The sequence below is a fragment of the Taurulus bubalis genome (assembly GCF_910589615.1).
Source record: "Taurulus bubalis genome assembly, chromosome: 7".
Lineage (NCBI taxonomy): Eukaryota > Metazoa > Chordata > Actinopteri > Perciformes > Cottidae > Taurulus > Taurulus bubalis.
Window position 1 is genome coordinate 9,857,416 of NC_136595.1, and position 15,890 is coordinate 9,873,305.

The 15,890-nt window shown below is 42.6% G+C and overlaps 2 protein-coding genes across 2 annotated transcripts; one reads left to right on the forward strand and one right to left on the reverse strand.

Moving 5' to 3' along the window:
- Nucleotides 1–8,590: 8,590 nt before the first annotated feature.
- On the forward strand, nt 8,591–13,860 carry LOC306739523 (glomulin-like; the record flags this gene model as incomplete). The annotated part of the gene is made up of 18 exons (XM_079221544.1): nt 8,591–8,632; nt 8,950–9,075; nt 9,821–9,931; nt 10,012–10,120; nt 10,507–10,756; nt 11,014–11,104; nt 11,191–11,357; nt 11,435–11,488; nt 11,589–11,619; nt 11,708–11,797; nt 11,963–12,004; nt 12,121–12,194; nt 12,534–12,618; nt 12,755–12,864; nt 13,178–13,241; nt 13,326–13,461; nt 13,575–13,669; nt 13,765–13,860. The coding sequence occupies 18 exons, from the start codon at nt 8,591–8,593 to the stop codon at nt 13,858–13,860; spliced, it is 1,773 nt and encodes a 590-aa protein (XP_079077670.1).
- A 266-nt stretch (nt 13,861–14,126) lies between these two features.
- cUnh1orf146 (chromosome Un C1orf146 homolog) lies at nt 14,127–15,572 on the reverse strand (the record flags this gene model as incomplete). The annotated part of the gene is made up of 5 exons (XM_079220470.1): nt 14,127–14,234; nt 14,349–14,427; nt 14,514–14,685; nt 15,211–15,304; nt 15,507–15,572. 5 exons carry the CDS (start codon nt 15,570–15,572, stop codon nt 14,127–14,129), a joined length of 519 nt encoding a protein of 172 aa, XP_079076596.1.
- Nucleotides 15,573–15,890: the final 318 nt, after the last annotated feature.

Sequence of the window (15,890 nt, forward strand, 5' to 3'; positions counted from 1 at the left end):
GGAAACCCAGCCCCGTGTGTGATAGCAGCAGAGTGGGCAGGGCCGAGCGCGTGCGCCGCGCGCCACTTATTGATCCGAGTCAGACAGGGTGTCAGTCTCTACAGCCCAGAGATACAGCGAGGCAAGCAGCGGTTATCTGTGTCTATTAAGGCGTCCGCTCTGTGTGTATTGATTGGGAACAACTCGACACAGGGACTTGTCATCAAAATGCCGATTTACAAAAGGCTGAGCAGGCGGCGGTGGATTCCGCGTTGGTCCAGGCAGTATGGATTTGTTCGTGCAGTTTCCTCCCCCCCTCCTCTCCCACAGCGGTGCTCAATACCAGACACATGCTGCCGCTCAGGAAACACTGAGGCGTCCGGCCCGGCCCGGGCCTTTGTCTCACCTGGGGAGCTTTCACCTCATGGCACACTGGTACATAAAGCCGCTTCAAGCCATGTTGAAAGACGGGACGACATCACCGCGACAGGCTTTTAACCAGAGCAGAAACGAATGCTGAGGAAACACGCTCGCACACTCAGACCGGCGCCCCTCCCCGCCATTGTTTGCTACAAGGGGCAAAGCTTTTACAAAAAGGGGGCCAAGGTCAAGATTGTCCCCTGTGAGACCACCATCTCCATTAGCTCCCGGTTCATAGGGGGTAACTTGTCCCCCGAAAACACAAAAAGATATTCCAGACTCCACTTCCAGACTAGAAGAAAAAGAGGACAAACACATGACACATAACACGTGTGTGGGATTTAGTGGCATCCACAGCTGCGAGGCTGAGCACCCCTTCGCTAAGCGCTCTCTTTTTATTACATTACATTTAGCTGACGCTTTTATCCAAAGCGACTTACAATAAGTACATTCAACCATGAGTACAAACTCAGAACAACAAGAATCAAGAAAGTACAATTTCTTCAAGAAAGCAAAACTACAAAGTGCTACAAGTAAGTGCTGTTTAAGTGCTACTAAAGTGCTAAAGTTCCAGACGTGTCGAAGAACTATACGGTGGCCTTCAGAAAACATCAAAAGAGTCAGTGTCTGGTTTGTGAAGAAACATGGTGGTACAACATGGCCGACTGCATGGAAGAGGACCCGCTCCCTGTAGATATGAACGGCTCGGTCCAAGAGAACGAAAACACAACAATACTTTGTTCCATGTGACGACACACTAATACAAGCATAGTTATGAATAGTATATTCCATTTCTGCAAATAAATCCCACTTAATCCAACACGCTGGCCCTTCAAGTACATTATTAAATGCAGGGGTTTTACTTGATGGTATTTACATCGTGTGTGACAGTGATGGCTTGAATGCTGGTGGTCCGTTGTTCTTTCGGTTATTGCTTCTCTTTAAATGTAAGCCACACCAGTTGGGCTAAATGAGAAAAAATACGTACTTTCTGCGTGATTTGGAATTCATTTGGGATGCTTTAAATCAAATAGTAAAAGCAGCAATCATAAAGCAAATCTGAACGGTACAAAAATACATCCGTCTCAGAAAGCAGGCAGTGGAGCTGAAGCAGGGCCCGAGGGAGAGGCCCTAAACATGGCAGTTTTTCCTGACATGCACAGCGGGGCCTGGGGAGGGTTTTGGCAGACAGGAGAGCTTGCAGCAGTCAGCGGAGGCCTCCGGGGGGGAAAGCCGGCTGGATAAATAGTTCACTTAGAACCTCTTGCTCTCTAAGAGGTCACCAAGGAAATGTGGGATGGAAAGGGAAAATGGAGAGGCTTTATCTCGCTCTCATAGGGATTGCTGCTTGTTTGTACACTAGACTGCCCCATAAATAAATACTGCGCTATCTGCTGCACGACTGAAATGATAGTCAATCTTTTTTTCCCCCGTCTTCTTTCAATCAAAGAACAAACTTCTGCCACTCTGTCTTGACGTGGGATAGACCTTGAGCTGCATGCAAACTCTTTCAGAGAAAAGCACATTTATAAAAATGAATAATACTCATCCGGAGCTCATCAGCTGGAGCGGGGACTCGCACAAGGCCATCCTCCAAACGGTGTTGTTGTAGTCCAGCGAATTAAATATGAATGGAAATGCGATATCAGTGACCCGAGATCCTGGTACGCCTCTGAACACGGCCGGCCGCTCCCCACATGCCCAGACGGCACACTGACTGTCACGCAGTGTCTTCACCTGACTTGAGGATCGCTCAGGATATTCATCCGTGGAAATGGATACCTGACTCTGGGCTTCCAAATAAGTGTGGCCGCAGATGAATTGCAGGTGTATAGCAGTAGACTGTGGGTCAGATTTCACGCTGGAGCATTTCACCTCCTGACACTGTGATACAGGTGCATTATACATTAATATCCTCACTGTATGCCGAGTGTCATTTCATTAGCAAACCAAATCTAAGAGAAAACATTGGTCTGCAGTCTGCGTACAACAAAGTAAAACAAACAAAAGAGATTTAATTTGAAGTTATATCCTGGTTGTGGATATATAAACATAAACATTAAGGCATCAGTAATTCCTTGATTCCACATAACAATGTTTAATATTGATCATTTTAAGGCGCTGAAGGCTTCTCACTATGAGTGATAGCGGCCTACATGAACACACGTGCCAAAGGTAGATCCACTCTTCACATTAAAGATGTTTCTATTTTCTTTTTCTGGGCTTCTGTGGAAAGGTGACATCCAAGGGGGAATTCTGATTCCAAAAGGACTATAAAAAAAAACCCTCAAATAATTATGAATACCAAAATATGTATAAAGGCTTTTAAATAAAATGCTTTCATGGGGAGAAATTTCATAGGCACCTTTTTTAAAAGAAAGTTACTTTTACTTATGACGCACAGTTCAGGTCATCGTATTGGTTGAGAGACGTTAAAGGCGGAGCAGCAACAGATCTACATGACACAAACTCAATGAAATTATTATTTTGCACAGGAAAGCTTGTTAAGCCCGGGTGTTTAGTCTATTCAGTACTCACAGATAGATATCTGGAATAATTAGGATGTCTTGTGCAAAAACAGCTCAGCTGGACCTCTCATGGTTTGACAACATTATTTAGTAACAGAAATAGTGTTACTGTCATATTCAATTTATTCATAACATTAAAGGTACCAGTCGCACCCAAAAAGTGTGCTATTGTTTTTAACGCGGTTTTCCATAGGTTCTCTTCAATCTTTTGATAATTGCAGTCTCATAGCAATAATCATCATAAGCACTAAAAATACTTTTATTAGAGTTATTGATATCCTGAAAAAAATCAATGTGAAATGCTTTGGACTTCTGGTTGACCTCCAGTTGAAAAAGGCTATTTTAAATAAATATTGTATTAATGACGACGTAAAATAAGTATCCTTTAAGATTTCATAGTGAATTTACCCGATTGGTGTGAGGAAAGATTCCAGCTAAGTGTGTATGAATGTTATTTGTAGTTCTGATGTTATTTGCAGTGAACATTCAAAATTATGTTGGACAGATATGCAAAACTTGTGAATTGGAAAGTGAGTACTAACATACAAATACTGTATTTAACGTGATGTCATATTTTGTGTCCGATGGGATGGATACTAATATTAATCGTATTATTCAGTTCATCCACAACGTTCAACATGTATTGCTGAACTAAAGCTTCATGGCTCCGTCGCACCAAAAATGTGAAGAACCAACCAAACAAACAATCGGTGTACAATGGGAGGTGAATGCTATATTATTCCTCTGACATCAACACCGTCACGCACACATGCCAGCAACACCGCCTCTGATTCATGGGTGGACTCGACCCAATGCATCATGGGATGAATCTCGCCTTCAACAGGCGCCCAGTAGCCAGCGACAACTCGTTTCAACGCAGATAAATGAACTCATCACTGTTGCAGTTGAATGAGGAATGTGTGGCGAGAATGGGCGTCGCCAGTTTTTCTCGCTGTGTGAAAATGTCAGATAGAAATATACTTCAAACGTGATTCTATTTAAATATTTTCTCTTGCTTAAATACGGTTTGTTAAGGTAATTCATCTCTGCGTGCAAAATGTGTTCAGCTGCAGTTTGACTTTGCAGCCCAGGAAGCACCTTTTTCTGTTGATGCCTCATATTGTCAACTGCTTAAATATGTGGTGCGCAAAATCATCTACTTTTAGGAGGCGGAAATATGCCAGTAATGGCATACATCAGTGTACTGCTCTGAAGATGTGTGCAGATGTATTGGTTGCTTCTGCAGAGGTTCATTCACCTTGTTTGGTCTGTAACTCATTATAGCATTATTAATACTGTGAGTCCTGTGTCACACAACATAATAATAATAATAATCTTAGTTACGCTCAACCCTTAACAGCCGCTCTAAAATGCTGAAGATGAGTTCAACGCAGGGGGCTATGGGTCTATATATGTAACTGTGTGTAAATGACGATTTGAATATAGCTTTAAAGAAAAAAGAAAAAAGTCAATGGTATACAGTATACCATAAAATGTCAAACCACAATATGCTACGTCATAAAATTCATAGTTTGTTAGGGCATGAGAATAATAATAATATAATAATTAATAATTTCATAGTAAAGTATGACAATTTTGGTATGCCATTAAAATGTCATACAAATGCAATTGTTTGTATATCATTCAATTTACATTAAAATGTCATAGTATATCATGCATTAAAAAATAGAATATAGAATGCCATCTTACATTTTCCAGTAAAGTATTTTAGGAAGCATAAAATGTCTGAAAAAACGTTCTCTTTAGTATGTCATGAAAAATGCATTAAAATGTTCTCTTATAGTATGCTATAAAAGGATAATATGGTGTGTCATAGAAAATGCCATAGTATAAAATACCATTAAAGTAATAATATAAAAATCATAGTATGGTATGCTAAAAAAAGGGTATAAAATGTTATTGCAGTTGTTATTGTAGTAACTGGAGACAACGGAGTTTCTTCACTTGAAGTGTTTTCAGTAATAGAACAAATCATAATAATATATTTGGGTTTTCTGTTCCATTACCAACTAATTCCATCTCTCCAAAACAGCTGGAAGAGACACACGTCACATACTCCCTCTTTACCTCTGCGGTGGTGCACAGGTGTCCTCTCAAAGTCAGGATTCAAACCCCACCCGGGACACTTCCAAACCGGGAACAGAGCAACTAATGCCAAACGCAATTAAAAGCATTCTCTTTGTGTATTAGACTTCACCATTTTTGGACGTTAAACCTCAAAATTCAATGTGCCACAGAAGGCATTCAGCCGCCAACCTCCAGTCTCCAGTCGTCCTGAGCTATCGGATCTGACACTCTTCGTCATAGTTTCTTCTTCAGACCTCAAAAATCTCTTCACTTTATTTTATCGGAGATATTTCACAACTATGTCTTAGAGGTTTTGTGTAGCCAGCCAGATCTTTTCAGCTTTCAAAAAATGTCATCAGATAATATGCCATAAAAAATGTTTAATACAAAAATGTCACAGTATATAACGTCCCACAAATGTTATAGTATGTCATTATAATGCGATGCCATATGATCATAAATGAGGTGTTCATTGTTGAGCTTGTTCACATTAAAGACAACAGAAACTGAAAGCTTTGAGGAGTGTGAGGACTGGATCTGATCCCTCAGTTCCACATCCGTGTCATAATCTTGAGTTGAGCAAATGACCTCTGGCTTCTTCCCACCTCGCACCATTAAGGTAAACCTGAGAATGAACTACTTCCCAGTCACACTGGAACTGGTTGGGTCCGAGCAGAAGTCCAGTTTGTTTGCTGTAGCTGTAGCTGGCAAAAACAAAACTATGAAAACAGGAAATGTATCCTCTGAATAACAATTTCCATTTGTTTTAATGGACCAATATTTCTTTCCTGTAGACAAACAAGTGACAAGTGAACGTTACATTACATTAAATCAACTGCTGGATTGGTCCAAAATTAACCCAATAATGAACTCAAATCTGGAAATCTGCCAGTTCTACAAAGCTCAACTTCTAATTTAACCTTTATTTATTATTTATACTTTGAAGCTTTCTGATTGGTTGGTTCTTACAGCAGTGCTCTCTAGGACTTCGACATTTATTTATTCATGACTTTGTTGGACAGATTTTTTTTCGGGGGAAAAATCTAGTAGTCTAGTAACTTTACAGTACATTCATTTAGCCGGCGCTTTTATTCAAAGAAACCTCCAATCAGTGATTTCAACCATGTGGATCCATCCCGAAAACATGCAAGAAACAGGCAAGAACAAGTGCTAAAAGTGCTACATTTACAATAATTAGAGGCCGAGAAAGATTTTTATCTCATTTATTTATATATATATATATATATATATATATATATATATATATATATATATATATATATATATATATTTATTTATATATATATATATATATATATATATATATATATATATATATATATATATACACACACACACACACAGCGGGTAAAATAAGTATTGAACACGTCACCACTAAATATATTTCTAAAAGTGTTATTGTTATGAACATTTAACCAGATGTTGGTAAACAACCCAAGTAATCCATACATACAAAGAAAATCAAACAAATAAGTTTAAACAGAATTTAGTTGTGTAATCAAATGTAATGACACAGGGAAAACAATATTGAACACACTTGCTGAAATATATTATACTTCAAGTATTAAATACATTTCAGTCAGCGTGTTCAATACTTGAAAGATGGTGACGTGTTCAATACTTATTTTACCCACTGTGTATATGTATATATATATATAAATATATAAATATATATATATATATATATATATATATATATATATATATATATATATATATATATATATATATTCCATACAATTTTTTTTGACAATAAAACCTCATTGACTCCCTGCAAAAGAAGATGAATTATATAATAAACACGTACTGATCCTCGATGTTATTTACTTTTTGTGTTTCCTGCACTCGACTTCCACTGTCAAAACAAAGGCTCATCAGCCAACAATTAAAAATTACAAAATCAGGGACAAACACAGAGTGAGCAGCAGTGTGCGCCGTGTTTGCTTTGTTTGGCCTTTTGTCTGCGGCTTTCATCGCACAGCAATACGGAGAGCAAACCATGTGCGGCAGATGTCGGCTAAATCCGACCGTTCAAACACGCTTCTCCCTCTATTCATCTCAAATCAGGACTTGGAGCTGTTGGGCCGGAGCAGGAAGCCAGTGATTGTACTTCTATCATATTACACAAGCACGCGATCGCTCGGGGGAAAAAATGAACCGAGCCTTTGAAGCCTTTGTGCTTCCAGACAGGAGCAATATGTTGTCGCTATAGGCCATCATGGAGAGGCATTCCTAATCCGACAGGCTCCTCCATTTAATTAGGAAATTAGAAAAGTCAGCACGAGTCAAAGGTGAATTTATTTGTCTAATATACTTTCAGAGCACAATGAGGCTCAGACCGGGGCGGCTCATGTTCTACTAAACAAATGTCCCCTCTGGCCAAAAATCAGATTCAGAGGAACAAAGCAGTCTTTTTTTTTTTGCTGCAATAACTACAACACATACATCACATTATTAGTTGACCTTCTCCCGAATTATACCATTGTAATGCACAGAGGCCTTCCTATTCTGTACAGCTGTGCAGCAACAGAATCAGACATGATGTTCGCATGTGGTGGGCGATATGGCCTAAATCTTCTATCCCGATATAGGTCATAACTATATATAGATATATATATAGATATCTCTCTCATATTCATATATATATATATATATATATATCGCATTGTAGCATGTTTTCTGCTAATTCAATAATGTAATAATCCTAATGAAATAACCACATGGTAAAGCCTTTTTTTGTATATGCCTGTGTGAATTATAATTCTAGACAAATGAAAAGTCCTCAGTATTTTCGGCACAGTGTGTAGCATTTAGGAGGATCTATTGGCAGAAATGGAATATAATATGAATAAGTATGTTTTCTGTATGTTTCCTGAAAATAATAATAGTTGCGTTTATTTTTTCTTAGAATGTGCCGTTTAAATCTGGAGTGCCACCGCCATGTTTCTACGGTAGCCCAGAAAGGACAAACCAAACACTGGCTCACATTTTCCCATCGGCCGCCATACTTCTCCTACATACTTCTCGCCGCTGCTCACCTTTAATAAAGAACTTTAGTGAAGAATGAACCAAGCGGTTTGAAATCATAGAGACAACAATACATATTTCTAGCTACGCACGGACTATGTTTAAATACAATGCCCACAAATAGAGTAATCCAATTCAATTCTGGTGGATTACCAAACTATTCATGGGGGGGGGGGGGGGGGGGGGTCCCTGGTGCAGATACTGAATATTTAAGGTCTTTCCAGAGTGTGACCACCACTGCACTGTTCACTTTTACAGAACCGAACGTGTTATTTAATACGATCCTTCCAGACGGTTCCACGCTTTCTGCGGCCACATAGAAGTGCTCTGGTTTAATCCTCTTACATGCCAAGCACAAAGGGAGATAAGAGGTTTATGTTCTGGTTCCTTACAGACTCTCTCTCTCTCTCTCTCTCTCTCTCTCTCTCTCATACCGGTGCCGACACTGGTTCTTATAGTCGCCACGGCATCTATTGTGGAGCCCTGAATAAAGACGTACTGATAACAGGATCGCCTGCGAGACACTGATGGCCAACGAAGATCAGGTGAAGGGCCTAATCCACAGATGGGTAAGTCCACAATATTCTATCATTTAAAAAAAGTTCAGCTGAGGCCATTAGAACTCATTATCGCCTTTCACGACGATGCCAGAGGGGCGCGACCTTCAAGCGAGGGAACTTTTGTGTGCACTTTTAAGAAATCAATAGAGATAACACGCCCACTTTGATCCACTAGTTACTGGCTGTCTGTATTGTACCTCCCGCCGTCCTCCTCGTCCACCAATGTGAAGAAAAGAATCCATTTCATTTGAATATCTGTCTCTTGTGGTTCATGCTGAGAATACACATCTAGTTAAACTAACAGGTGTTTACCTTCATTTGTTTAGCAAAATACCCCAGAGGACGATTTGAAGCCAGAGGACTACCAGCAGTTCAAGAGTTTGGGATCTGCCGGCCTCACCCAGGGGGACGCTGCACAACTCCTGGAATTCCTTCAGGAGGAGCGAAACCAGGTATTTCCACCGCCGCCACTGACGGAGACGGCTCCGCTCTGCCGGCTCCCCTGACACCTCACACACACTCACTCACTCACACACACACACTACGACAGTGCTCGGTGTTAAACTGTCACACGGCACATAAAAAGCGTGCACACACTGCGGCCTCCTGAGCAACGGCGGCCTCGGAGCAACCGAAGCGAACAGCAGCAGCCGCTGCTGAACTCCCGACCTGGAGGTGCGGAGGGAGGAAACAAGCAGATATTCAGTCAGATTTCTCGCTCCACTGGTAACCCTTTTTCGATACGGCACTCCTCTAAGTGCCCTTGGTTCGTCCCATCTCTCTGCGCTCTCTGAGGCTGGAAAACAAAAACCCCAAAGGGTTCAAATGATTGATTGTCAAATGAGAAATCCCTGGCCAGAGCATCTACCAATGAAACATGGCATGTACATGATGTATGTTCTAATTAATTACTTGTTTCTTTCAGTCGTGCAAAAAGTATAAATATGAATTACTGAGTTGACTATAATGAATGTATTAATCTTAGCTTTGGTTTAAATGTGTGTGTGTGTGTGTGTGTGTGTGTGTGTGTGTGTGTGTGTGTGTGTGTGTGTGTGTGTGTGTGAGAGGGATTCTGTCAAGGACATTCGTATTCCCCTCTAACCAAATAAAATAACACATTCAAGGCACTTTTTTGGGAAATTAGAATTAAAGTGTAACTCTTGATTACGTACACCTGGTTATTCTCTCTTTCCTCAGGGGATAGTGAGGTCTATGGGATGCGTTCTCATGGCACCTCTTCTAGCCCAAGTGGTTAAAAAGGAGAAGAGTCTCGACCACTGCCAGGCTGCCATCACACATCTGACCAGGGTATGGGTTCAAACACTTTGTCTGGGAAGACGAGACACGCCTTCCTCCACATTAGATGTAAAGTCTGTTTTGTTGTGCAGACTTGCAGGCCGAATCAACTCCTGCACAGCTTGCTTGAACTCATTGAAGACATCGACCCGGGGGCCATTTCTGAGACCGTCTTAGCCCTCGTCCCGCACCTTCAAACGGGTAAGACCTTCATGCCAAAGAAAGTACTACACTTTGACACAATTGCTGAAGACAAAGAGACACAGTGTGTTGCATGAAGGTCTAAATCAGCGACTAATATTCTCTTTAAAAATGCATTTATTTATTGATATGACTTGTTAACATCTCCCACCGTTCTAAATAATAGAAACACTTACACTACAAAATTCAATCCAGCCTTCATGAAGGGATTGGTGGCAGGACTGTGGTATTAGATTTGTTTGGTCTCTGAAGTCAAGAACCTCTTGGTGTATTCATGGACGGTTTACTGCTAATAAAGCAAACGACTGATGTTTTTCTCTGTAATATGGGAGTTTGCCTCCCCCTGCTGTGCATTCATGCCAACTACAACCTCGTGCCTCCACCAGTGCTGCTGCAGCTGGGCGAGGGAAAGGCGGCCTGCGTGGGCTCGGCCCTGAGCGCCCTGCAGAGGCAGCTGTCCCGGCTGCCCGTGCCTTACACCCGGCCGCAGGAGGAGGCCGATGAGCACGGCCTGTGCCGCTGCTACAGCGCCCTGGCTGCCTTCACCCGGCCTTTCGTAGAGGAGGTGAAGGGGAGAACCGGAGACCACGTCGCCCCCGCTGAGGAGGAGGAGATGAGGACGGAGCTGTTCCAGTTGTAGGTCTTTTTTTTAGAGGGGGGGGACGGGACGGGACTTTAAAGCAGAGTGATGGGATGGGATTCAATTATTATGTGAGAGGTTTCACTTGTTTCACTGTACTTTATTCATCATCATCATCATCTATGTTTGTCAGTTATGTTAATTTTAAATCCGTTTTAGTGTACTTCTTCCTTTCAGCTGGAGGGTTAGGGCTAGAGTCGGGGATAAGCACTAATGACATCTGTTAAAAAGGCCCGGTTGCGATCCTCTGCAGCTGCATGAGGAGCTTCAGGGAGCCACTGCTCGAGGCTGAACTGAACCGGGACAGGAAAACGTCGCTGTGGCTCTTCGCAACGGAGATAATGGTAAGAGCGAGTTTCAGTTGGGGAAAGCAGTCACAACGTTGATCTTTTCCTCAACTTGAACTATGTGTCCCCGTGCGTCGCTGCAGCTCACGCTGCCTGCGATCCAAGAGTCTCCGTCGGAGCTCCTGTTCTTCAGCCCTCCGAAGAAAAGCGCAGAGGCGGACGGCAGTGAGTCCAAGGAGTCCAGAGCCTGCGTGGCCTATCTGCTGTTCGTCCAGCTCATCGGCATCGACAGCTTCCCGGCCGTGTTCAGGTGAGCCATACTTTGAGCCGTGACCGCCGCCAGACCGACCAAAGCAATTGACGTTGTTCCGTTTCCTGCCGTTCCAGCCCTCTGTTTGTTCTTCAGCGCAACATGGACTACATAAGTCAACTCCTCAGTAGGTATGTCGTCAAGTACGATGAGAGCTGAATACGTCTCGTTTTAAAGCTCGATTGATTTCTTTGTGTAATCTGTCATTTTGATTGTTTCCTCCCCCGACAGCAAAAAGGAATCACACTTGCTCAAAGGACTGGTAAGGCCACGTCAACGTGCATACAAAATAATACAAAGAAAGCAGAGGGGATTAGTTATTGGGCTTAAGTGTGTATTTTTCCACACAGGCGCTGTTTGCAAAAAGCTTGGAGAGTGTGCATGACCACAGCCTCCCAGTGAGTCTGCTGGAGCTGAAGAGCTTCTACAGCGCACCACAGGTAAGGCCAGCGTGCCGCCGGGCCTCTGGTTTACGGTCTTAAAAAGCAGCATTAAACACATCGTTACAACGAGACGGCCGGGACGCCGATCTACAGATGTAGCCGATTCAATTTATTCAGCATCTTGTGTTGTGTGTGTGTGTGTGTGTGTGCTGTGATTCACAGAATCTGAAGCAAGTTCTTACCGACTGCCCGATGCAGCACTTGGTGAGTACACAATTATGCTCGATGAGAGCGACGTGGTCTACATCTGTGGTTATGTACAACGCAACAGCTTGTTGACCTTTCTTTATTTTTTCTGTGTGTGTTCACCGATTCCCCAGAGAGAATCGGGACTGCAGGTTTTCCAGCTCTTCATCGATAAGTTAGATGCCGAAGCGAAACACAAGTTCTTTAGGTGAGAGGGGATTTAAATTATTATTCAAACATCAAATGCATTCTGCATCTACTATTGATTATTCTCTCATTCATACCGGATATTCACATGTTTGGTAAAGTCAAATCGTAGTTTGAATACATTACTCCCAGTTTAAACAAGAGTCCTTCCCACTTTGAGCGCAAATCAATACAGTTTCCTACTTTTATCTATATACCATAGTTAGCGTTCTCCAGTGTTTATATTGAATACTATATTTCAATTTATGTTCTATTTTTCTTTGCTGTATTCTTAGTATTTTCTGCGGCTACATCTCATCTGTTGCAGTCTAACAACAACAAGTCCTGTTTTCTGTTGCAGGTGCATGTTGAAAACCAGCAACCACGCAGGAGTGGAGAGTTACATAGTAAAGAACATCAGGAATCAAGTGGAATTTTCTCTGAAGGTGAGATTGAAAAAAAAAAACTTGCAAATATCACATCACCCTTCTTCTGTATTTGACCCTCGTCTTGATTACTTGGGTGAAGTATGAGCTGCTGCTTTCATTCACAGTCGTTTAATCCGTGTTAACTCTCCTCCAGCCGGGAAACGCCAGTAACGGATTCCTGGGGGAGGAGTTCCTCTCACTGCTGGGACTGGTGTTGTGTTTGCCACAAGGTGCCGAGACAGATCTGCTCAACAGCATGGACAGGTCAGTAACAGGACCGACAGTTAAACACGCGGACAGGCCTGATCATACATGTTCTGGCCTGCGTAAAAGATGCAGAAAAACCTAAAATTAAGCTAAATTAATGTTGATTTAGGTGTAAACCTCTGTGACACAATAACCTTCAGATCTAATCAGGTTCCCGACCTCTGTGGCTACTTGCATTATCTGTGAACCGATCTCGACCTCCTCACAGTTTGGCTTCCCTGCAGAGATGCAAAGACGAAATAGGTTGTGAGAAGTGGACCGCTGCGTCCCGACCGAGCCGCTGAGCAATGCCCCGTCTGTGTTTGTGCAGGATAATGGAGGGCCTGAATCTTCTGCGCTACCTCCTCCTCAGAGACGAAGACCTGAGGAGCGCCGTAAGTCCAGACCTACTCAACACCCCCACAGCTCTCAGGCTGGTTAATGCACAAAGCTGACGCTCTCCTCCCCTCCGCCCTCAGACAGACGTGTGGGAAGAGCTGAGCGGGATCAAAGACGAATACCTGAAAATTCTGCGAGTGTGTCTCGGCATATCGAGAGGGTATTACTACGCTGAACTGAAGGCACTGAGGGCGGATCGGAAGCTGAAAGCAAGAGGTGGGCATTAGCTGCTAATCTGGGCAACAAAGCAACATTGATATAACCTTACGCTGACGGCTGCACAACAGACTGGTTCCCACACCGTGAACCATCTCCATTTTCCTCTCCAGAAGCCAGAGAGGCCGCCAGATCCAGCCGGTTATTAAAAAGCATGACGGTGAAACACGAGGAAGTGTCCAAAATGTCCCCAGTGGTCCAGCACCAGGTGAAGACACTTTCTTTCCTTTTTCATTATTTGGATTTTGACCCCTTTTGTTTTTTTATTAGGATCAACAAGATGACTATTGCCATGTGTCACAGGTGCTGCAGAGTGCTTTGGTGACCTTTGACCTGATGGAGAGTCTGATAGTCCGTATCGAAGAGATCACAGAGGAAAAGCTGAAGATCCCAAACTGAATCCAGGTGCCCAAGTGTCACTGCAGACGGCTGGGTTATTTTTAAAAAAATACACTGTTTTATTTCTTTTTGACCGATACAAAAAAACATGCATTTAAAAAAATAAAATGTTCTGCCAAAATGCCCAAAAAAAGCTGCAGTAATATATTGAAACATCTTTTTATATTTGCTTTTATGCATTTCCCAAGTAACGCTTGTACTAGGTTAGCATCAAACAGAACAAGCGTTAAGTGTGTGAAAAGTTGATCTGGATCCCATGCTGCGCTCTAGAGAACGTCTCTGAGCATCTCCCACACACGACTGCTTTCGATGACGCGAGCCCGAGCCAGAGACATCCGGTCGCGGATAGCGTCCACGTGGGGCTTACTGTTGGCCTGCAGACAAACGGAGCCGTGGCTGACCTCAAAGTATCGCAAGGGAACAACAGCGGCCCGTCTAAAACATCAACAGTGACCACATAACTTTTGGGCGCCACCCGTTTCTTTTACCTTGGCAATGGTCAACATTCCTCTCACAAGCTCTGCGTTGTTTCGCACAGGCAGGATCCTGAGCTTACTGCCAAAGAATCTGATGGAGGAGAAGTACAAATAATGAATCATGATGTTACCATCACCACATTAGTGTCAGTCAAGATAAACCACCTGCAGAAGTACCTGTGTTGAATCATCGATAGGATCTCCAATTCCTTTTTCCCATTAAAGGGGGCCCAGAGGAGCAGGAAACTGTTCCTGTGCACTTGCACAAACGTTTGTATCCTCTCAGTGAGGCCAGACTCCTCAAAATGCTCGAGGTGGTCTTGAGGGTTGACCAACAGAAATGCAGTACCTGGTCAAATGAGTGATAAACGGTTAACCTTAGTCAACCACACGCAGTGTGGCGCTACTTGTTTACTGTGAGGCACACTTTTGTGCATAACATCTATTAACACAGTGGTTCTCAAATGGGGTACGTACGATTTAAAATAAATAAATAAATATATTTAAAATGAGCATCAATTAAAAATTGTTTAATAAATATTCAATGAAATATAAGTGTAAGTTCATAAACTGAATTGTATATATTCCATATTAAATCAGACAGTGATGCACAGTGCTGTGTATTACATCTTTTTGTTTTACCAAAAATGCTTTGCGCTGGTTATGGGGCCCTCAGCTAAAACAAATATTTCACAGGTGGTCCATCACTGAAAAAAGGTTGAGAATCACTGCATTAAAAGACTGTAAAACATAAATAAATAAATAAATGCATATGTGGTCTGTTTTCAAGATGAGTCAAAGCCCCAGTGAGTGCACGTTGCTCAGCGGGGTTAAAGGTCAGGTGTGTGGAGGGCTCGTTAGCCCGCAGGTTTACCTGCCAGAGGGAAGATAAAGGCTCCAGACTCAACGCCGTCTGAAAACCTGATGCGGTGCTGCTGCGCGCTCAACATCCGGTTCGTGTCGTGGTTCTGGTGAAAACAAATAAAGATAATTTAACGGAAGTTGAAACGAGTCAACATGTCACCAACTGTTATTTTTTACTCGCGCACATTTAGCGTTAATTTGTGGTACTATAGCTTTAAGCTAGCTCCGTTAGAGAGCTATTCTTCACACATGAAAGCAAACTAAGGAAGTTTGACCGCTGGAGAGTGAAACGCTAACTGAACCTACCTGGAGAGACGAGCTCACGATAATCGTTGTTTTCCACTGAGGAGTCGATTCCGCGTACGACGCCATGACCCACAGCTCCGTGAACGTCACGAGACGAGTGTCACTACTTTAGTTCTGATAATGAGACCCCTCAGACCGTTATGGGGGCTAGACAGCCGCCTCTGTATCCTGAACGCAGCACGAGCGTCAGGTTGTCGTGCTAGCAGGAAGCCACCAGAGGGCGCTGCTGTTCTGCCCAGCAACATGTCGGTGTCTAAAACCAGGAATGCACTTAGTAATTGCTCCACAGGTGAGTTATTTTTCTTTCGTTGATATTGTTATTTTGTAGAGGACACAGACGTTTATTTACTAGTTATGCTAATTTACAATAGCTGTTACCGTTTT